This window comes from Pelecanus crispus, chromosome 3 (genome assembly GCF_030463565.1).
Source record: "Pelecanus crispus isolate bPelCri1 chromosome 3, bPelCri1.pri, whole genome shotgun sequence".
Classification (NCBI taxonomy): Eukaryota; Metazoa; Chordata; class Aves; order Pelecaniformes; family Pelecanidae; genus Pelecanus; species Pelecanus crispus.
The window spans coordinates 111,642,570-111,666,426 of NC_134645.1; the positions used below are offsets into that span (position 1 = coordinate 111,642,570).

Below are 23,857 nucleotides of genomic sequence, written 5' to 3' on the forward strand. Positions count from 1 at the left end.
TGTTCTTACTTGGGTTATTCCTATTAATATCATAGAATCAGGCAGGAATTGAGAGAGAGAGAGAGAGAGCATCAGATAATCCAGAAGAATGGGGATGCAACGTATTTATAAAATTATGTCATTTATTATTTGTCCATGTTTTCCTAGCCTAAGTCCCTATGAGCTACCTGTATCAGTACAGTTTTGGAAAAGGATCTGAAGATATCTGACAGCTCCTCTGGCAAGATCATGACTGGTAATTTTGCTTCAAGTGACAGACTGCAACAGCTTCATAAAAATTATCTAGGCTCTGACTCAAGCTGATATGCTCTGTTTAAGATTTTTGTCTTTTTACCACAAGGTGCTGCTTGCCTTTCTTTGATCATAGAGCATCTCACATGCACTCTTACATTGCACTGGTGCCATGGAATCATGGAGTAGCTGAGGTTGGAAGGGGCCTCTAGAGGCTATCTGGTCCAACCCTTGCTCAAAAAAAAGGGCCAGTAAAGCACATTCTCAGGGCCCTGTCCTGTCAGTCCAGTTTTGAATATCTTCCAGGACGGAGATACCACAGCATCTCTGGGAAATCTGTTCCAGTATTTAACCACCCTCATGGTGAAAAATTCCTTATTTCTACATGGAATTTCTTTTGTTAAAACTTGTCTATTGCTTCTTATTCTGTCACTGCACACCTCCATTTTCTCTCTACCCTCCACGTAATGGGATGCCATCCAGAGGGACCTGGACAAGCTCGAGAAGTGGGCCTATGTGAACCTCATGAGGTTCAGCAAGGCCAAGTGCAAGGTCCTGCACCTGGGTCAGGCAACCCCCCCATATCAATGCAGTCTGGGGGACGAAGGGATTGAGAGCAGCCCTGCGGAGAAGGACTTGGGGGTACTGGTGGATGAAAAGCTGGACATGAGCTGGCAATGTGCTCACAGCCCAGAAGGACAACCGTATCCTGGGCTGCATCAAAAGAAGCGTGGCCAGCAGGTCGAGGGAGGTGATTCTGCCTCTCTGCTCTGGTGAGACCCCACCTGGAGTACTGCGTCCAGCTCTGGAGCCCTCAGCACAAGAAGGACATGGACCTGTTGGAGCGGGTCCAGAGGAGGGCCACAAAAATGATCCAAGGGCTGGAGCACCTCTCCTGTGAGGCCACATTGAAAGAGTTGGGGTTGTTCAGCCTGGAGAAGAGAAGGCTGCACGAAGACATTATTGCAGCCTTTCAGTACTTAAAGCGGGCTTATAAGAAAGATGGGGACAGACTTTTTTAGCAGGGTCTGTTGTGACAGGACAAGGGACAATGGTTTTTAACTAAAAGAGGGTAGGTTTAGACTAGATATAAAGAAGGAATTCTTTGCAATGAGGGTGGTGAAGCACTGGAACAGGTTGCCCAGAGAAGTGGTAGATGTCCCATCCCTGGCAACATTCAAGGTCAGGTTGGATGGGGCTCTGAGCAACCTGATCTAGTTGAAGACATCCCTGCTCACTTCAGGGGGGTTGGACTGGATGACCTTTAAAGGTCCCTTCAACCCAAACTAGTCTATGATTCTATGATAAATAGGTGAAGACAGGAATCAGATCTCCCCTTAGCCTTCTCCTCCTCACAGTGAACAAACCTTTTTTTCTCATTCTCTCTTTGTACATCATGTGCTCCAGCTCTTTAATCATCTTGGTTGTTCACCCCTGGACTCCGGTATTTCAATACTTTCTCGTACTGACGAGCCCAAAACTGGAGTTTTAGTGCTCCACATACAATAGTGTAAGTGCTGAATAAAGAGGAATAATCACTTCCTACAGCCTTTTGGTTACACTCTCCAGTCTTTTCATCCTGACAGCCAAACATTATTTCCAAAAAGTCAAAAGGCAATGAATATGCTGGGGATTTTTTTTTTTCCACCTCAGAGAGAGCAGAAAATACCTTTCAGTTACCTACAGGCATCCCTTTAAATAGATAAGGTCCTGGTTGGTATGAAGCCTGCTTGTTTGGTTTGCAGTACCTACAATATTTGGTATGAAGGCATATGTTCAGGTTTGAGAAGGAACTTGCTGAGAATATCTGTGATCAGAAGTGGATATGCTGGGTTTGCAAGGGCAGTACAATTTAGCCAGTCATCCCCATCTGGTCCATGCTTTGAGTATCAGGTTCAGGCAGCCCTTAACTGTTTTAACCTGACTTTAGTCTGGGCAGATAATGAGATGGCTTTAGCTGATGACTGGTATTAATTTCATCCTGCTTTTTCTCCCCAGGAAGTCTACATGATGGAAGGGAGATAGTCTGTCTCATAGCCTTATAATGACTCAATGGAGTATGGTAGTTTCTTGCTTTCTCTCAGGTTTCCACAGCTCAGCAGGGCAGCAGGCAATGAGGAAGCCAAAGCTATTCTCCAAATACTGAGATACAGCAGGAAGACAGCAGGGGAGCAGAGGACCAGCTGCACCAATGGGAGAACACCCACTCAGACAGCTCTTGATATGGAGCTTCTCATGGGGCTACTCCAAAGGCTGCTTAGGAGAGTGACCCCTACCTATACCCCTCTCCACAATCACTGCTTTGCGAAGGATGCAGCCTGAAGAACACATTTTCAGTTCATAAGACAACATTTTTTTTCTCACATACAAATCTCTGAGAAAGACAGGTTGTAAACTGTTACTTAGGGGGTACATAATCACTTTTCACTCGTTTTGTTTCAGTTCAGATCTCTGACTCAATGCTGATGTCTATATTGAACATGTCTCCATATGAACTAGACATCTAGACTCCATTTATAGGCAATGGACAAAACCATGCATCCTGGGATGTGATTTATCTCATCCTAAGCTAGGTATCTAAAGTAGATTGGCTGAATTATTCCCTAAAAGTGACTATTTCTCTTGATTGGTTATAAATGAAATTGACGGGATGAATCCTATCCCAATTGCTTTTACTCAGAACTTTCAAATTGCTCCTTGCTGAAGTTCAACAATATCTTTAGTATGACACAGTAGGAATTGTGGGGAGGAAGGAATGAAGGAGCTATCCAAAAGGAGGTATTTTTAGGTTGCAGACAGTTACATAGGGAAAGATCTGTATGGATGGGGTAGTATGGATGCTTTGGATGGGATAGATGCTTGTGATTGCATAAGTTACATGAAGAGAGTTATATCTTATTGGATGAGTCTGATCTCTGTTACAAGTTTAATTACTTATTTTTAGTTATGTTTGATTATCAAAGGAAGCCTGTTTGTGCTTTCATAATAATCTGACCTGACTGGCAGAGGGGACAGAAGCACACATCACTACCATTCTAGAGGATGAGAGAACTGCTAAAAGTAGTATTCTTGAAATTTCTTCTTCCCTTCTCTCTTTCTATAGCCTCAATGAGTTCAGAGCCAGGGGATCTGGAAGGACAAATACTTCTATGTGCACAAGTGCCAGACGTTACTTCATTTGAAATGTAAAGCTTTTCATTAGGGTATTTGTTCCTTTTTTCCTTATCCCCTCATCCAGCTCCTTAATCTACATTTCTCTCATTCCCCATCTTTTCGTGACAAGGAAGGCTGAGTAATACTCCATAGAATAAGGAAAAAGTAAATACAAAGGGTGCTTTGCCTCTTAGTACAAACTAAATAGGGACAGAACACCAGACCAAGCAGTGGCATGTGATACTGCTAAATGCTTAGTGAAGCCCTGGCATGATTTTGACTTGAGTGGCTTAGCATCCTTCCAGCAATGTCCAGGCACAGTGCAGAGGTGCTGGTTAGGGACCATTCCTAAGAAGGAGTTTGAATGTGGTGATCCTATTTTGGAAGGTAAAAGCTTAGCTGTATGCACTCAAGTCACGCAACCGCTGAACTCGGCATTAAATGAGTGGACTATGGTCTGTTTTGTTCACTCACATAGATGTAGTCTTCGATTACTGTGATTGAAGAGACGGGGAACAAGGCAGGAGCATCTGTAAATTGGGATTGACAGAAAGCACACTGTTAACTGTAGCTTCAGAAGGAACAAGCAAGGCAAATGGGAACCTATTCTTTTAACCATACTACTCCAGTCAGTCAAGAACACATATACAGTGGACCTCAAAAACCAGAAAATGGTGACTCAATGGTGCAGCTAGCTCTTAGCTAGCTACAAAGACTCTTTATTATCTTCTGTTTATTTGCCATCTATAATACGTGTACAGATGGCCTATGAGATTGGAAACGTCTAAGAAGAAGATTAGAGTACCAGAGACTTGTTAAATGCAGGAAATGTATGCTTATGGTAACAGATCCAAAAAAACTTCTGTCACTACTGCATCTGCAAAGATATTTCCAGCGAGGCTGTTTCAACAGGCTGTCCACCTAAAGAACACACAGCGCCACCGTTTTAGAAATTGTCAGCTCCTTTCTATGAGGGATTTCCCACTGCTGTTCAGATCTGCAATGGAATATGTGTTCAGATGATGAAAGCTGGTGTCTCATAAAAAGAAAACTTTTGCTGGACAAATGTAACCACCTACATGTTTACATATATTTGTATATATTTCCAACTAAAGATATACTTGCCAGCTATGATGACAGTGGCTTCATAGCCAGCCTCACGGTGCCTAAATTGACTAGAGCAGCACAATCTCAGTGCACAACATCTCTGCTGAAACCATTACTCCAGCTGGCTCACAGAAACAACAAACTACAAAGTGGATCAATCAAACAAATAACCACAATAGCCAATTTTCCAAGATAGACGCGCACACACACATAGATACAGAGATAATCATACACTGTGCAAAACTAAAACCTGAGTCTGAGTCTGGTCTCAGGATGGTTCAGCTCAGAACTTGTTTTGCTGGAGTTCACTGGTAAAAGTAATGTACATGAGATAAAGTCAATACCTCTACTTCTGCCTGAAATTTTTTTTGTTTTTATTTTTTTCTTCAAGTATTCATCAGGTGATTCATGCTGAAATCACCCTACCATATTGTTCACTTTCAATTGCACTTTGTATGATTATTTTTAGGCTCTAGTCTCATTAACAAATTTCTGTACACTGAAGTATCTGAGCTACTTAAGAGCCAATGGAATTAACTGATCCAACATGAACTTTTCCCCTCTGTCCCTTTGTATCTCGTGCTGTATTATGTTCTATGACTTCAAAATTAATTTATTAAATGGAACTGCATCAGATCCTTTCCTAAAACTCAGATAAACTGTGTACATTATTTCCATACTGCCTGTCTTCTCAGTGATGTGCAATTTGCAGATTTCAAGCAAAACACATATTTGCCAAAGGACAGTTATTCTTTCTTTTATGAATACTTTGCTATTACTTTTAGTTACACATTTCTAAATAGTAAATGTGGCTCATCACTGTTTGTATCTTTTCCACAGATCAAGTCAAGTTTAATAATCCTGGGTTTCCATATCATAAAATGTCTCCGAGAGTCAACACTTAATGGTTGGGTTTTTAAAAGTGCTCTGCATCTGTCTCGTTCTGATTCTACTAATGACAATGATATAGAATAAAACAGAATAGAATAGACTATTTCAGTTGGAAGGGACCTACAATGACCATCTAGTCCAACTGCCTGACCAATTCAGGGCTGACCAAAAGTTAAAGCATGTTGTTAAGGGCATGGTCCAAACTCCTCTTAAACGCTGACAGGCTTGGGGCATCAACCACCTCCCTAGGAAGCCTGTTCCAGTGTTTGACCAACCCCTCCGTAAAGAAATGATCCTAATGTCCAGTCTGAACCTCCCCTGATGCAGCTTTGAACCATTCCCATGCACCCTGTCTCTGGATACCAGGGAGAAGAGATCAGCAGCTCCCTCTCCCCTTCCCCTCCTCAGGAAGCTGTAGAGAGCAATGAGGTTGCACCTCAGCCTCCTTCTCTCCAAAGTAGGCAAACCCAGGGTCTTTAGCCACTTCCAGCCCTTGAAAATATATAAATATTTTTATTATTTTTAATAATATAAATGTAAAATTCCATCATTATGGTATAAAGACACAGTAAGTTACATCACACCATGAACTGTAGCAAAATGCTCACATATTAGGGAGGGGAAAATGTAACAACAGAAAAGAACTGTACTGTGCTGCATCACCTGTGGTGTGGGTATTTTGTCTAGCCCTGATTTATATATATACAGGTATATATAGCTGTATACATACAGCTATACTGTAAAATTACCCTTCTTTCTTAAAGCCTTTTTATTGTTATCTTAAAGATTCTGCATAATGCAGATTCTAGAGTGCAGCTTTCACATCTTTGTCATATTCTGCGGTCCCAGGAAAGAATCCTAACAGCATATTTCACCTGCTCTCTGCAGTACTCCCATGCTGACCTCCTAATCATTTCTTTATGTCTTTCTGCATTTTTTTTTCCTGCATAAGTCCTGTACTCCCTTTTGGAACTTATTCTTTCCATTTCTGTGTCAGAAGACCCTCCAGCCATTGAATCAAATCCGTTTTAAAATCATACTTATCTTTAATGGGCATTTCAACATGAATCACTTAAAAAAATCTTACGAATAGCAGCAGCAATTTCTACATCATTTTCAGATTGGACTTCTCATGTGGCATGTTGTATAGAAAGGAAAAGTCACATTTCTATTTCTTTTGGTGATACAACCACACCTGTGCTCATTTGTGGCTTAAAGCTGGGAGACATCTATGCTCTAGCACTGATCAACTGTTCAAGGCTCTGCTTCTATGTGTACCAAAACAGCTCCAGCCTTAAGAAGCTCTCCACCTATCTGCCATTTAAGCCTTAAAGGATTCTAAACATTGGGTGTTTTCATACATAAGTTCCCAGAGTGACCCAATCCAACAGGTACGCTCTAATACACACCTGAAAGAAAAAGGCTTCCCATAAACTGTTGCTTTGACTGCCTTGCTTTAATTTATAGCCAAGGGAAGAACTGCCTGTTTTGTCCTTCATTTCCGCTGCTCACCCCTGCCCATCCATCTCCCAGGTAAAATACCTTGTTTAGTAGGTCACTTGCTAAAGAATTGGAAGACTAAGAGTAAATGCTCTCCCAGTCTGAGTGGGAGAGCCACATCTCCAAAAAAAGTTTGCTAGTCACCACAATAAAAGCTAGACTGGACGCAAGCTCCACTAGGAATCAGAAAACACAAGAGTAGCATAAGACCTATACTTTTTTTTTCCTACTATTTGGATCATGCAAAAATACAACTGTCTTTATTGTACATATCATACAAGGGCACTTGCCTAAAAGAGAGAAATGTAGTGTCTGATCCCTGCTCCCAGGACCGATTTTGTAACCTAATGTAAAGCAGTCAATTCATAAGATAGTTAGAGTGTCCTTGGAGCAAAGACAGGAACCCAGCATGTCCCACTTTCCCAGAAGAATGACCCCCTTTGTCCTACTGCAGTTCTTGAATTTTTTTTCTAGGGTGTGACAGAGCTTCAGCAGAATGTGTAAGATCCTCGGTTATGCAAAGCAGTCTCCAGTCTAGCTGCTAACCTTCTGTGTGGGGAAGAAGGAAATGTGGCACTGAACTCCTGAGTCACCTCTCACACTCAACTCAGGTACCTGAGTTACAGATAGGGGCAGAATTTCCACTTCATTCTATTCCAAAACATTTATCTCACTCCATCAAACATAGGAGGATCCTTGGCTCCCAAGAAAGGATTCCAGTTTCTATTCACTTAAAACTTGCCCTTTCTGGCTGTATTTTCAGAGAAGGACATCCACAGATGGCTCTCATTAGATAATAAACAAACTCTAATATAAACACTAGTATACTTTTTGTAAGTTCAACTCTAGCCCTATTCTTAACAGTCTAGTAATAATTATCTGTTATTCTGTATTTCTACTGTTACTTTTAAAAATATATTTCATGCCTAATGATCAGAGGGCAAAGTTTTATTCAACATATTGCAATAGAAACAATTTTTAAATTTCCGTTGGATGCCAGCCTTTAAATTTGAATGACGTTTTAATTATTGCAGATGATAAAAAGACAGCTAAGGGTTATTCTGTAAAGACTTCAGTCCAGTGCTTTACAGGGTGTCCAAGAAACTGTTTAGCAGATGCATCGTGTTTATATAGAACTTCTACGATAAGTTGAGGCAGTTGGTAAAACAATAGATTTGATACAATAGAAACCAGAAAAAAAGCAGTTGCATAGCATGCCTTAGAAGTGTATATGGTAAGTAAGGAATCTCACCACATACGCTTTGGAAAATGTAAAGACATAACCCTAGCCTGATGTGGGCCTGTGCAGCTTTGCAAACACTGCTGTGTTAGGTGACTGGAAGTATTCATGCCACACAGACCTTTCCCTAGTCACTGTCAGTAATCCATGTCTACAGAATACAAGGAAGAAAATGCCTGCTTACTTTGTTTGGTTTTGTAATTGTGAATTCATTTCTTCTGTGGAGTTCCTTTAGTGTCAGAGCAAGACTATTACTTACGGTTCCTATTAATAGTAGAGCCTGCAAAATTAAGCTTTTGGGATGACAGAACTATCAGATTGATGAGTTCACCTAATAAATCCCCATTAAGTCTTGAGCTGTCAGTCCTGTTAACTGGCAAAACTTTCTCCTATAAAGCCACTGCAAATTTTTGCTAAAATGGTACTATTTACTGCACAGAACATATAATATCTGCCATGGATTTCCTGGAAAAAAACATAAAAAAACTCCAACTGTGGTGTTATGGATACTTGACATGCTTAATGTTAGCGACTGACTATTTTCAGCACTTTCTGCATGAAGCCTTTATGTGCCAAATAATTCTGAGGATTTCAACAACAGTGACTAAGACCAGCTTGAGTCCATAACCACATCAGTGGCCTTTCCTAATTACTATTTAACACCTTTTACCAAACTCCTTGAGGTGGTTTCTTTCCTAGCATTAGTCCTCTTTGTCTTCTGCTAAATGACTTGGCCTTTTTTGCTGTCCAGCTCACTAATTGTAGCTCCCACAGTTTGCTCTAAAAAAATACCCGTAAAATACATTAATTCACAGAAGGGAAAGTATCTCTTATGGTATAAAAGGACTATGTCATATGTGATACAGGTGACAAAAGAACAAAACTGAATTGTTCCAAGACCTGTAAAATGAGGAGGAAATGCTTCCATGATAAAAAATATTCAGAATTACATATATGTTCATTATACATCAATGCTTTTGTTTCAAAAGAATGCTTTGTTAGTGGTGGTGTTTATGCATTTTGGTTAAACAAAATTTCTGTGACTTGAGGCATTTGCCAGGACTGCAAATTTGATCCATGAGAATAGATATGGGTCAGAAGAAATGATCAATCCAGTCTGGAATTTTATTTCATTTCATTATCTCCTGGAGGAACTGTAATAGTGGAAAATTAACTCTATTAACACTGACCAAGCAAAACTTATTTTTAAGAAACATTGTATCTGTAGCGTTGAGAAGGATTCATACAGAGTCTGTGGACTCTGTGTAAGCTGCAGTACAGTGTGGACAAATGCAATCTTTGAAGTAGTGCTGTGAAAGGCAAAGGAATTCAAAGAGAACATGAAGAGTTCAGTTTTGCACAACCTGTGAATATGTTTCCAAAAGTGCCATATCCCAGATGTGAGACTTTCTGCAACAACATCAGGTCATTACGTTGGCAAATATGAATGCAAAGAGCTGCTATATAATTGAGTTCACTATTGGTTCTTTAAGGCACTATAACACATAAGCAACCAGCTTCTTGGCAGAGTTGTTGCAAAAAGAGGAGATAATTGGTAATGAACTGGTTACAGAGAATCTGAGTGAGAACAGGAATACAGTTCTAAGGCTACAGCACTTTTGCTCTGAATTTCTTCTCCAATCCATCTTATTCCAGAAAGAATTCATTTTACTATATGATCTTGCCAGACAACAAATGAAAGAGGCAAAATCAAGGATCCACTCAGCATTTATCTGCAGACAGAAGGATGCAATAGAAACACAGAAAAGGCAACCTCTATGCAGCCTCTTCTTGAGGACTGCAATCTGCAAGAAGCCAAAGCAGCACTGCTGAGATATACGATTCCTTTCCAGACCTACGGCTCTGGCAAGACTAGAGAAGGGTTCAGCCACACATAAGCCCTGAAACAATTTGAAATTACAATGGGCCCGACATCTCATCTTCAGCTAACACTGAAGGAAAGGGTTAGTGAATTAAAAATATAAGGAAGCAACTCCATGCCATGTAAAATAGATTCAGGATGAAGTGTCATTAAAATCAGAAGTGGTGCTGAACGTGTTCCATGATGCTCTTCCTAAGGCCTCCAGTTCAGACCCTGAACTCCTTGTCCTCTACAGAATTTCTGCTTATGTCAACAAAAGTTGCAGAGATCTATAATCTGTCTCATCAAAGGTGAATAATTTCTTTACACTGCATAAAGCTATAATTGAATCATTCGCTCTTGAAGGATCAGATATTTCACATTGTCATTTAAGGCCTTTTATTTGTAGGAAAGGAGTTAAATATGCAAACCTCTACATCAGAAAGATACTTAAGTACATTCCTAAATTTAAACATGGAAGTTAAAGTGAAAAGGGCTACTAACTGCTTAAAGTCACACATAAGTTTCTAGACACAGCCTGGAAGGTTTGCTGAGCTTCTGAGTTAAACATTCACATAGAAGGAAATCTTTTAAAGTAGTTCTTCAAGGGGAGGAAAAGTTAGGTATGACACATCAACACCACCTCACATAAATGTAACTCTATTGACATAAAGTTATTTTTGATTTGTCCTGATGTAAACAAGCTCAGTATCAGGCCCAATCTCACTTCAGAGAATTAAAAAATAATGTTTAGATAGTGCTCTGAACAAGTTATACTGTCTATGAGCAGCAAACAGTAAACACCTTGAGCATGGAACACAGCAGCAAGCAAAAGTTTGCTAAACTAATACCACAGCCACGTTTAAGCAATCCACCAACCAACCAACCCACCACAAACATGTAACAACTGTAATAAATAGATCTGAACTTCTTCCACAAGAACTAGAGGTATCCAGAGGGTATTTACTGGCTAGCTGTTTCCCCACCCTACTCCACAACCTTGAGGTTTCTAGCTTTGAACTACTTGTTCCAAATCTTTTAATCGCATTATTTCCAACAAAAATTTTCAGAGAAAATGTTTAGTCTGAATGTCTCTATATGAAATAATATAAACAGCTAAACAGCAGAACATGTTGCAATCCATGCTTGCATCTTCAATGCAGAAAGAAGATATAAATAAAAGTTCTTATGCTGTGGCTTGACCCAACCATTCCCAGGCTCGAGCACTTTGTAACTAGACCAGAAAGACAACTCTAACTTCTTATCCAGAGGAAACCAACACAATGGCCAGGATAAATGTCTTCTAGCTGCAACTCTATTTATCTTTTTCTGTTCTTCATATTGTTATTGGCAAGATATCCCAAGCGCAGGGTATCTTCTTTTATGAAAGAGGTGAAAAAATACAGTAATAGAATTTATTAGGAAAGAGTTAAGATCTGCTTTGCCTTGTGAAACTGTCAGGTATTTATTTGGCCCTGGAAAATGCACTTCTTTCCATATACATTATCCTAAGCAGTGAAATTATGCTTTCTGGCCTCTTAATTTAAAGCTATAATTTTCTTCTATTAGGTGTTTTGCCTGTAAGGTACACGTGAATCTAGCTCTCTGCTCTGATTAATACTGAACACCTACTGTGTTCACCAAATAGATGATCACTTTCCTGCTAATAGTTTAAATAAATTAATATGATTAGTGGTCAGCAGGCTGGACAGGCGACCTTGCTAATATAGATCTGTCATCTTGATTTTATTAAGATGTAGAGTGTCTTCAGAGGCAAGCACAGATGGAAAGCTGTATGCCACCCCAGTTTCCTCAGTGCATGTGCTTCTTTCATCTTTAGATTGGTGTTTGCATCTCCTCTTGCTTAGAGGACATAAGTGCTTCAGAAGCAATCCGAAGCGGGGATCAGGAAGCTAGTGCAGGGCACTAACAAAATTAATAAACCTGATAGGTGGATTTCAAATTACAAGAATCTATGTGTCTGTGTCAAGTTCATGGAAGTGAAGGAGAACACCGAAACATATTAGCAGATTTTTAAAACCAATCCTACAATTTAAAGAAGTGTGAAAACAGGTAGAACATCTATCTCTATGTCCATGTGCTGGCTTTTATTTGTTTTTAAAAAGTGTATTATGTATCCTTTGAACATACACTGCTATCTATGTTTTACAGCTATTTTTGCAGCATATTCCACCTGAAAAATTAGGTGCAGTACCACATGTTATATTGTACATGCCAGCTACTTTCAGTTTATAGAAAACATAAGGGAGCGTCTAAAAGATTTATACATCCTAATAATTCACCTCTTGGGAAACGGCAATAGTTTTTGTAGCATCATCTGTGAAATGGATTTGATTGATGTATCAAATGTCCTTAGGTCTAGAATCAGCCTGACTCCTCCTGCCCCTGGCAGATTATGAAATACCTGGAGTACAAGCCATCTTGAATGTCTCCATGTGAAATGGGCTAAATGGTGCCTTGGAACATCTGTTCCGGGAGCTCCTCCAGTGGAGATTTCTTTCTATAATAGAAAAGCTTTGTGAAACAGTCTTTGGGACCCAAATATCTGAAGCGAGCTCTTCTCAGGTGAAAGCACTTCAGTTTGCCTTGCAAATCAAATGCACCCTTCAGGTTTCAATCCAAAGGTTCTTGCCAGTTGCCATCACAGAGAAGGGACACTCCAAAAGCAGCCTTTTCTCTTGCTCATTCCCATTTGTATTGCAATTTGCAGGTTAGGTTATCATAACACAGGTCATCTATCTGACCTTTCTTTCTGGGATATAAGGGAAATTGGAAAGATTCATCTTTCCTTTAGTGGTGGTGCTGAACATGGATATCTGTTCTTCAAAGAGATTCAGTACATTTAATGGAAATTTAAAGAGGATATGTTGGCCATTGCTGGGGAATTTTAAGCATTAATTTTGGTTCAATGGATTGTGTACAGAAATATGAGCACAGAATTTGGAACTCATCTAAAAAAGTTTAGGGTTTTTTTATTTATTTTAAATGGGTATTTTGAGATTTGTAAGAGTGTTTCTTTAGGATGCATGTGTATTTTCCAAGTCCTTCAGTTTATCAATGATGAGGCTAGAAAGATATGATTTTCAAAAAGGCTGAGATGCTTTCAGTGAATGTCCAAGTATTTTCAGTAAGAGCTGCGTACCTATATCACCTGTATATTATCTATATCCGCTGAGAATCCCATCTAAAATTCACTTTCTTTTAACAAAAAGTATGCGCAATGAGACGCCAGTGAGGTACTTGAGTTTCCCAGGATTTACTCTTTTCTAACAGAAAACTGAATTTGGTCTAAGAAATGGTAAAATACCTTACCTTGCTTCTCTCTTCCCTCCCCCCCATCTAATTGCTGGCTCTGTAGTCCTATACTTGCTGATGGAATTCTTCTATCACTGATACTTATTTTAACTGTTTTGTCCACCTAGACTATAGTTACTTATGGAAATTTTCTGAACTGCTATAATCTACAGCACAAGTGACAGAAACTTTTATGAGAACTGTGCAGGCATCCTGGTGTCCAGTGGCTAATCCTGCATTTTGTTTCTAGGGATAAGAACACTAAGACACATTCACACTTCCTGCTAAGGTGCCTTGAAAGGTGGATGGTGGTTTACTACAGTATCTACATTGTAGTGAGAAGCCAGTGATTGAGACAACTAAATTCAGAGATAAAGGCAAGTGCCATATTCAGACCCTGTAGTTTTAATTTAACTTTGATTGCACTTTGTTTCCCTGGAAAATCAACAGTCCAAATTCCACCAGAGCTGCTTATTTTATGAGTGGAAGAAAGTGAAACACCAGGATCCCTATCAAAATCAATAGGAAATAAACTATCTAAAAAAAAAAAATCTGATTTATTGATTAGCTTCTAGACCTATCCAAGAACAAACTGTTATCACTCTCCACTCCTTGGCATAGACATAAGGAACTCCACACTACCCTCCTCATTAATTACCGGTAACTCTTTCTTGTAAATCAGCAGTTCTCTAACTGGGATTGTTGCACAGTGATTACTTAGTTGGTTCTCAAAAGATCATGAAATATTTTTCTTACAAATTCTATTATCACTTTTCCCATTTTATGAGGATTTTTTCTTAATGACTACTATTTGACGTAGAACATATATATATTTATTAATGTACATACTTATTACTACTGGAATAACATGGGATCCTAAGACAAACTTGACCTGTGTAAGTTTTAATGCCATGTAATATGCAGAGCAGCTAATACAGGTTACTTCTGTAAAATTTTTGCAGTTCTTAACCACAGCCTACTATATATGGAAGGAAAGCAGTCAAAAAGCAATGTCAGCCTCTGTAGATTGATTAGGACCGCTAACTGCATGTGTTGGAACAAGTAAACCACTGTGTTTCTTTATGATAGTAAAAGTACAGAGTATCAAGCCTGCTGGCTTGCCAGAAGCAATTTTCTTGAGCTCTTGAGTTTTGCTTAGGTTTTTTTTTAACTTTTATCATTTTTGATAGTGTAGATTCAAAATTTTTCATGTCAGCTGAAATCATAGCAGCAGTTGCACCATAACCTAAGCACCAACAAACTCAGTCATCATTATCTCTTATAGAAACTGCTAGACATCCTGCGCTTGCCCATCAGGTTAGCAATAGCAGTTGCACATCAGCCTGATCTAATGCAACTTCTCTTCCAGGTTCTGAACAGCAGAGCTCCCTGCAAAAGGAAATGGTTTCCCTGTTGCATCAAACTCATGTAACTTTTACGATTGGCCATTTATGCTCTACCAATTTTGTTGGTGAATTTAAGCAATCGAGGAAATGCTACAGATTCAGATATCTGAGAAAATGCTTATAGCCACCCAGCTGGCCACCATCTCGCCCAAATGGAAAGAATACTTCCAAAGTCTTTCTATGAGATTTAAGATCTGACCTTACAGAATGCTGAAACAAAAGTCATACAACTTTCATACCTGGTTCCTAAGAGGAATCCAACTGAGGAGTGCTGAAAGCTTTTCTTATATTTTTATTGGTTAGAAAGGTGAATCTACCCAACCAAAAACGTGTTCCCTGGAAATGGGAACAAAATACTTTTTAGATAGCTCATTAATTTTTGCATGATTCTTTCATTTCACCCCAGTGCATTATGATGTCTGTCATCAGCATATGGATTCTTGAGTAAATGGACACTGATTACTTATTTTGAAAATACTGGTTATATAGAGTCAAATATCCCAAAAAAAGAGAAAGGTGAATAGGTTAATCACATTGCTACTACATTAATTTGGTTACTACTAGTGACCTGTATGTCTAAATGGCATTTATGCCATTGTATGATAACCAAAATATATGAATTTTAGAAGGACTTTATCTATGTAAACCTCTCACTGTCTATATTTTTAATAGAATCAACTAAAGTACACAGCATTCAAGTCTCAAAGAACCAAAGTATACTACAGTAGTTCATTCTGAATAGTTTCTTGGGGCAGGGCAAAGTATGGGGCAAAATTTTCGAACGGAAGAGGCCCACTTTTGCTCACAAAAATTATCTGCAAACTTGTGACAGCATTTATGTGGGCAACCATTGACATTATATAAGCACATCCAACAAATACCCTTGCAAATGATCAGCTGTAGCTGATGCTTTGCTTGTACCTTCGTGAATACTCTGCTGGTAACTGCATGCATTAATACACTACTAGGATTATATTTTATGCAAGCATTTTTAGCACAAACACACCTCCACCCTCCTTGTTTGAAATGTGAGTACTGGTGTATTAAAAATATTTGGAAGACAGACTTATTAAATAAATGTTAAGAGAACACAGTGGGGTATATTTTCAGTGCGGACCAGAGAGATTTAACTGCATGACTTCCATTAGCTTTAATGAGAGCCGCGCAGTTAACTCCTCACACACCACACTAGAAGATTAGCCCAGAAAACACACATTGTTTACTTTTTACTAATACTCTGATTATTACCACGTTCTTCCTCCTCCTCCTCTTCTTCCTCCTCCTCTTCTTCCTCCTCCTCTTCATCCTCCACATCTTCACCTTCCTCTTCATCCTCCTCTTCTTCCTCTTCAATCTCCTCTTCTTCTTCTCGATCTATCTCCTCATCATCCTCCTCCTCATCACCTTGCTCCTCATTATCATCAGAATATTCCTCCTCTTCTTCATCCTCTTCCTCTTCTTCCTCTTCCTTTTCATCCATCTCCTCTGTTCCATCAGTTTCATAGCACTCATCTACTGAAGAGTTGTCTGCTTTAACCACAAAGGGTTTTCTTTTGGGGGCTGGTTCTTGGGGTTGCTTATCTTGTGTTTTTCGTTTTTTTGCCAAAGGACAGCCATAAACACTGTGCAAAAATAAAAAATGCAAATTATTACACTACCCTGCAGATTTCTGTAGGTCAGATTGTATAACTCATGTCATTTAGTCATATATTCTAATTCTACACCATGATTAGATGCTGTTCTCAAAATGCATGTTTTCAAGCTAAAATGCTGCTTAGGCTATAATGACCAAGGGGGACGACACTTACAAAACCTGTGAAACTGCAAACAACTATTATTTGCCTGAAAGTGTCACATGTACATGCATAACAGTTACAGAATTGATACAAATGTGTTGTTTTGATTTTCATTTTTTTCTCTCTTCTGCATGTTACACTCTTTTTCTAAGGCAGACAAATATAGTTTAAAAACAGCAATTTTATCCTACCTGTTAGTTATCAGTACAAAAATCACAAATAAAGCAATGCTTCATAATTTTGTAATATTCAGTAAGGTTTTGATTGTGTACAATTAAGATATGTTTCAAGGCTATTTAAATAATGAAAATACAACCACATTCTTAACGCTGTTGTGTGTTGTTATTATTATAAATTATTAATTGCTCTTAAATTCTCCACTGCTATGCTCCATTGTATGCTACAAGGCTGGGTAAATGGGAAAACAAGCTCCCCAACACAATCAAAAACAACAGTTTTCATGGCCAGTGTTGGAAGTGTTCTCACATTGAAAAAAATCAAACAATAAACAAAATCCTTCATCAGTGAAGGAAGTTAAACTTTTCAAAGTTGAGTACCACTTCCTTGTTGATCATTTAATGCACTATAACATAAATAGCATTTCAGAGTTCAGGTCTTCTACCAGAGTAGTCACCTGTTTCTCAAAGATCATATAATCTGTGTTTGTTGAATGTGATCCTCCTTGCGTAACCCCTATAACCTCCTAGACGGAGTGACTGCACACACAAATTACTTTTTGTTTAAAAAACTTCCTCTTTGAACTTTTTTATTGTGTGATTATAAATGCTACTCAAGTTACATTGGTTTTTAGTCCTCTTCCTGTGATAAACTAGCCTTGGGACATTTAAACTGTTATTTCTAGCCCTTTCTGCATATCTACTTATAACTTCCTATTTTCCATTATATTTTTGTTCCTTTTATCCCAATTACAAAACACTGAGGATCTTTGCAGTTTTCTTCCACTCTAACAATGCTTCATATTCCATTGACAGATGACTGAAAAATAGCGGGGTTCACTGCATTTAGTACTACAGATGTGCTCTTTGTGGTGTCTGCATCCTCTTGATCTTGGTCTGATTTAATTGCATCCCAGCAACTATGCAACCCAATAACTTAATCTGTTACTTAGGTAACAAGCATTTTACTTAAGTGCCTAGCCATTTTACGTGCCTAACTTAGCCATTGTCTTACCTAAATTTTGAAGCACTTGTTCATAGGAAGGCTGACTTGGTCTGCCTGACACACACATATCTAAAGAACATACACAGTCACAGAAGATGGTATTCATCATGAAAACCTGCTAAGGGACACCTTCTCTGCATAACACAGACACCTCTCTCTCTGTGTAGGGACTATAGGTATCTTTAAAGTCTAATCCAGTGTGCCTAAATTAAACACCTCCCTCCGTTAACACCAGCAAGAAATACTGAGTAAATTTTAAGTACCTCCATCTAGCCTGATTCCAGTCCTCCTCATTCGGGAGTGGGTATGGGGTAGTAGTCCTAACGTGATATAGTTTCCAGACACCAACACCAAAGGTGAGGCCTAACAGTGCAAGCTAGAGGGAGAATAGACCTACATCCTCCAGATCCCAGGACCGTGCTCCATCCAGCTGGTTGCATGGCATATCCTGGGGAGCAGCATCCTCTTCTAGAAGGTGAGCCCCTGTGCAGCTGGCTGCAAGAAACTCATTCTGATACACAGCAGGCAAGCAAAAGCCCAAACCTTCACTAATTTAAGAGCCCTAAACCTGGGAAAAGAGGAGGCCTAAGCTTCTGGTGTTTTCTCTTTGGATTATATTTGTTTCTATCCAAAGATGCTGCAATGTAAAACCTATAAATATGGTGGAAATCCTTGTTCCTAGGTCATCATTACTTGTCGCTGCCAAATGTCCTGCCTCTTGTCCTGTGAGTCCTCCCATTGGTCAGTACCCTGCTGCTCAGAATCAAGAGGAAAAGTGAGACATATTTTCATGGAAAACATCCCACATCATCAGAGTCAGGAGAGAAGAGGAGTTCAATTGCCATCAGTCTGGACAGTGCCTAAAACCTGGGGCAAAAGGGAAGCACTGTTTGTTGTAGTTTTGACCACACCGGATTTATTTTGGCACTTCCCATGTGCTATGGGGGTTCACGAGGTGTCTATTTAAACTCTCCATATGGAGCTCTGAGAGAAGGCAGGCAAATTTTTCCACAAAACTGGAATTTCAGAGTGTGTGCAGTGCCCAAGAAAATGGCTGGATAATTAAGGATGAACTTGTTTCATTTAGTGCCTAACATAGGCTGCATCCTGGAAAACAGGAGTGGGTCACAGCCTGGGGCTCAGGCAGATTTTGGAAACTTGCATACCAGTTCAATGGGATTTAAGCAGACAAGATAACATTTATTGAGTGGATGTGTCTTGCTTTCTTGATTTCTGTTCCTTCTCTTTGTGATGCATATTACCCTCACTATAGCTTCTTCAATGCCATTATCATTAAGATATTTTCTCAAAATCCTGATCTTTATTTTCAAAGGCATGAGTAGGCATAGCCCCAGCAATCCCCAGGATTTAATTTCTTGCTCTTATTATAACCTTCTTAGAACATTGTAAGAGGTAAAGATGACACTTCAGGCAGCTCTGAGCTAAAACCATCAAGGCTAAAGGGCACCAAGACATGTGAAACTGTGAAAATTTTTGGCCACAGAAGATGATGCAAACTTAAATTTTGTCACATTAAAGCCAGAACATTAAGCCCACCATGCCCCAATCTTTGTTCAGTTAAGAACACTAATTACTTGCAAAAGTTTTCATCTAGTAATGCCCCAAAACAATCTCCTTTGGAATTCACAATAGTCTGGGAACTGGGGAAGAACACCGTAGGATAACAAATACACCTATTTTATTTTGAACTGTGGTTTAATTTTTGTATTTGGCATCTAAGTATAACCGCATGACTTTTTAGAAACAAATTATTGGTCAAAGGTAGAAATAAATTGTTGTCATTGCCATTTTTGGTCATCTTTCATCTCTTCTTCACGGCTTTCTGCTTTTCTACACAATATTTCATAAAGTTTGTGCGAATCTAAGACACTACTTGGGATTCAGGGCCCCCTGGAAAGTGCATAGCTGGCAATGGAAATCAATGCCAGTTAGCTGCCTGATCAGCTTTGATGCTTTTATAAATCACATTAAATAACTATTTGCAACTCAGCTATTTAAGTAAAGTTGTGAATTCGACTTTAGTTTTTCACTTTATTTATCTATTCTCAGTGCCTTTGCTCATAGAATTAAAATTGAGGATACACCAGCAACTAACAGAAACAAACTTTTGTATATTTTAAGGGTTGGGTCCAGCACTACAAACTTGGGAATATGTAATTTTTCCAAGGAAATCAGTTATGGTAGTTAACTCCGACTCAGCTTTTGTAAACTCTTTCCTGATTAGTTTGTACCAATGTGCTGCCCATTTTCTCTACAACCCTGTCCTGCTTTTGGCTGGGATAGAGTTAATTTTCTTCCTAGTAGCAGGCATAGTGCTGTGTTTTGGATTTAGGATGAGAATAATGCTGATAACACACTGATGGTTTTAGTTGTTGCTGAGTACTGCTTATGCTAGTCAAGGACTTTTCAGCTTCCCATGCTCTGCCAGGTGCACAAGAAACTGGGAGGGGGCACAGCCAGAATAGTTGATCCAAACTGGCCAAAGGGCTATTCCATACCACGTGACGTCATGCTCAGTATATAAACTGGGGGGGGTTGGCCGGGGAGCAGCGATTGCTGCTCGGGAACTGTCTCGGTATCGCTCGGTGGGTGGTGAGCAATTGCATTGTGCATCACTTGCTTTGTATATTATTATTACTATTATTATTATATTATTATTATTATTTTACTTTATTTTATTTCAATTATTAAACTGTTCTTATCTAAACTCAGGAGTGTTTCTCACTCTTACTCCTCCGATTCTCTCCCCCATCCCATCGGGGTAGGGGGAGCGAGCGAGCGGCTGCGTGGTGCTTAGTTGCTGGCTGGGGCTAAACCACGACAAACCCTGAATTTGGTTTTGCCTGTGCTTGGATTTACAATTTATAAACCTATCATTGCACAGGTTTTTCTCATAAAATGTTTAAAATACAGTCTTGCACTGGCTTCCTTCTGCTCTTCAACTATATACCTCATATAGCTTATAAATACCTCATATACTATAGACTTGATAGTCCGAGAGAGCTAAAAAAAACCCCCAAGTCTTTCAGAAACCTGAGAAACAGGACACCAGACCTGGAGCCTACTGTTTAGCTGCCCTATTTTCTTCTTTTTCTTTCTTAACCTGTTCCGCTCTCATCCTTTGTTTCATTAATTTTTCAGATTCTGCCTCCAGGATGCTTCTCCCTGTTTCTGGCATGTTCCCCGCGGTGTCTCCAGCGAGCGCACGGAGGGGAAGGCAGCACCGGCTTCCCAGCAGCCTCTGCCACTACCCTCCCCTCACGACCACATACGGAGAGACAGTCTCTCCCATTGACCTCTTGTTCCTCGTACATTTGTGAAATCTGTTATTGTTTGTCCTTATAGCTTCTGCAATTTTCTCTCCATTTCCAATTTTGGCTTTTGTGATCATCCCCTTATTTGCTTACTTTTTAGACTAGTTTATCCCTGCTCAAAGTGATGACCCCATTGATTTATCTGTCTTGCATGCCTTTATCTGTTCTTTTATTGCTTACTGTATTTCCTGGTGTTTTTACTGGTCAGCTCTGTTTGTCTTATTTTCCCCTCACGCTTCAGCTCTCTTGGCTTTCAGCGGAATATATATTTGGGCTTCCTGAAACACACTTTTGAATATTCCACACTGCTTTGCTGTGTGTCTCAGTCATCTCTGGTTTTCGGCATCTGTCATGAATAATTCTTGTGGAAAGAACGTTGTTGAATTTCATAGTGATAAGCTCCAAGAGGACATATAGACATTAATAATTGAAGAAATTGAAGAAATAATATATGAATTTATACTTCTTAGTTAGAAGATGATTTATGGTATTTTTTTAACTCTCACGCAATTTTTCTTCACTAAAAATCTGCTACTCACAGTGGGATGCTACTCTGATAGATTCAGTAGGACCTTTCTTCACAAAATACATATGCCTTTCCCAGAGTTGAACTTCTTGATTTTTAATATATTTCATTATTAATTTAATTTTCAACATAATCAGTATGGTTATTATTTCTGAGCTATAACAATTAAATATATCTCTTTAAATATATATAGTACAGGACCAGAGAAATACAAAGGATTTTCTAAATCACATTACTGATTAATATTCTCCCCTCCATGATATGCCAACTCACACATCAAAGGTGGGACATGACACCTATGTCTGGAGGACACTTTCCTCTTAGTGTGTCTTACTTCCCTACATGAATTAGAAAGGGAGCTTATGTGACGTACAAAGGTTCAGTCAACTTTAAATACCTAGTTTCGATAAAGTGATTCCTATTTGCCATGTTTACCAGCCGCCTTTTTTCATTTGTATCTCTTTTCTATTGAATCTACTATTTCAGAAGCCTCGTGCTGTAAGATCCAAGTCAGAAAAATAAGATGATGGCAATATTATGCCCAAAATTGGAATAATACTTTTTCTTGGAGGATTGTTATCTTTTTTTTTCTTTTTTTCTCATTAGTACTTTGAAAATTCTTACAAAATGTTTTTTCAATCTAAAAAGTGACCCCAGCAACAGTGGTCTCATTCTTTCTTTTTTCGTGTGAGAATTTAATTTAACATAAACCAAAACTTTTGGTAGGTAATATAATCTAAAAATTTGCTATAGAGACATCTAGTGAGGTTATCAAAAACATTTAATGAAAAACTTAAGTATCTGAAGTGGCACTGAGATGGAATTTTATCATATATAGTTGAGCATAGGAAATTAGGAAGAGTCTGCTTGGAAGCAAACGTCTGCTTAAGGCTTCAGGCAGAAAGTTCCCAAGGCACTTGTCCCACTGGATACTGTATTATTTTTGGTTTGGACTAGATAACTTCCAAGTCCATATCTCCAGATGAAGACTTTTAGGGTACTGAGAAAACAGGCATTTTGCAGATAAGTCCTCTAACAAATTGAATCTTCAAAGAATGTGCAAACCTAATTAATTTGCATAACACTGCATCCTATTAAATCACTCTCAAAGCAGTGACTACTTTTAGCTTCAAAGGACTGGTACTATCCACTGATAGCAGTTGACCAGAAAATAAATGGATTCCACCAAACCCTACAGCTTGAACTCCCTGCACTCCAGGAGGATGTCCTTCCCAGCACACTATGCACTATTATGAGGAAGAGCTGGTAGCACTCTTGTTGAAGCTGAACCATTGAGTTGATAGGAATGAAAGAATCAAATTCAGAAAAAGAGATTGACTCCAGCCTAGCGATTTGCCTACTCGATTGCAAGAATAAACTCCTTCAGCTGAGGACGATTTTCCATTCATATTTAAATGACTGCTTAAAGTACGCCAAATTACTACAGGAATGAGCAGCAAACCCAGTGGACAGTGATAACTGTGAGGTGGTAGAGTCAAATGTCTTTGTGGGAAATTATTTTTGCTCTCTGAGCCACACTGGTCAGGAATCATTTCTACCCCACAAAAGTCCCACATAATGCCTGCATACTGTCCTGGAATATGGGAAGTATTGAGTCAAATCTTCCCAGGCTGTGAAAAGTAAAGAACTTTGCTGAGTATTCTAATCACTAAGCTATAGAAGAGAAAATGGGAAGAGTAACAAGTCAAAGTTCAAGAAGGACATGGAATTTTTTTTAGCTTTTATTTCACAGAGATGGCTAATTGCAGCCTGCAAGATAGAGCTAGGACACACTGGTTTTGGTGTTTCCAACCAGCTGGATTAAAATTCTCTGTGCTAGCAACCTGCCTGCTATGAATCCCAATCTAGAAGACTAACTTACCCTAATCTGCCTTCAAGTACATGGCAACTGAACCAGAGCCTTGAATACTGTTCCAGGATTAGGCATGCTTCTTGCAACCACTGCACTACCAAGCACCATAGCATCTAAGGCCACTTACACAATGACTGCCTTCACCCCTGAGGGCTGGAGTTAGGCACTAATCCAGAGTCAGTGCTTTGGAAAATCTTTGTTCCCATCCACATTTTACATGCTTAAATAGTTATGTAAAAGTGGCCCCAAACCACTATGTTTTTATCTATTTAAACTATAATTAAAAGTAACAAATACCTTTTAAAATACAGTAAACTCATCTCTACAGTTCTGCTGTATTACAGACTTTCCCACGAGCTTCTGCTTCTGATTCAATAAACCACATTATAATAAGCAGGAAGTGCTTTTATGTGTGCAGTGTCAAAACACACCATCTTTACT

General features: G+C 39.1%; 1 protein-coding gene across 4 annotated transcripts in view; it reads right to left on the bottom strand.

The window, feature by feature from the left end:
- The window catches only part of MYT1L (myelin transcription factor 1 like), a 129,858-nt gene that overhangs the window by 87,631 nt on the left and 18,370 nt on the right, over positions 1–23,857 (bottom strand). For all 4 annotated transcript variants that reach the window (XM_075706882.1, XM_075706881.1, XM_075706880.1 and 1 more), the window contains exon 4: positions 15,956–16,326. In XM_075706882.1, coding sequence (XP_075562997.1) covers positions 15,956–16,326 — 371 coding nt within the window. The remainder of the gene's footprint in view (positions 1–15,955; positions 16,327–23,857) is intronic.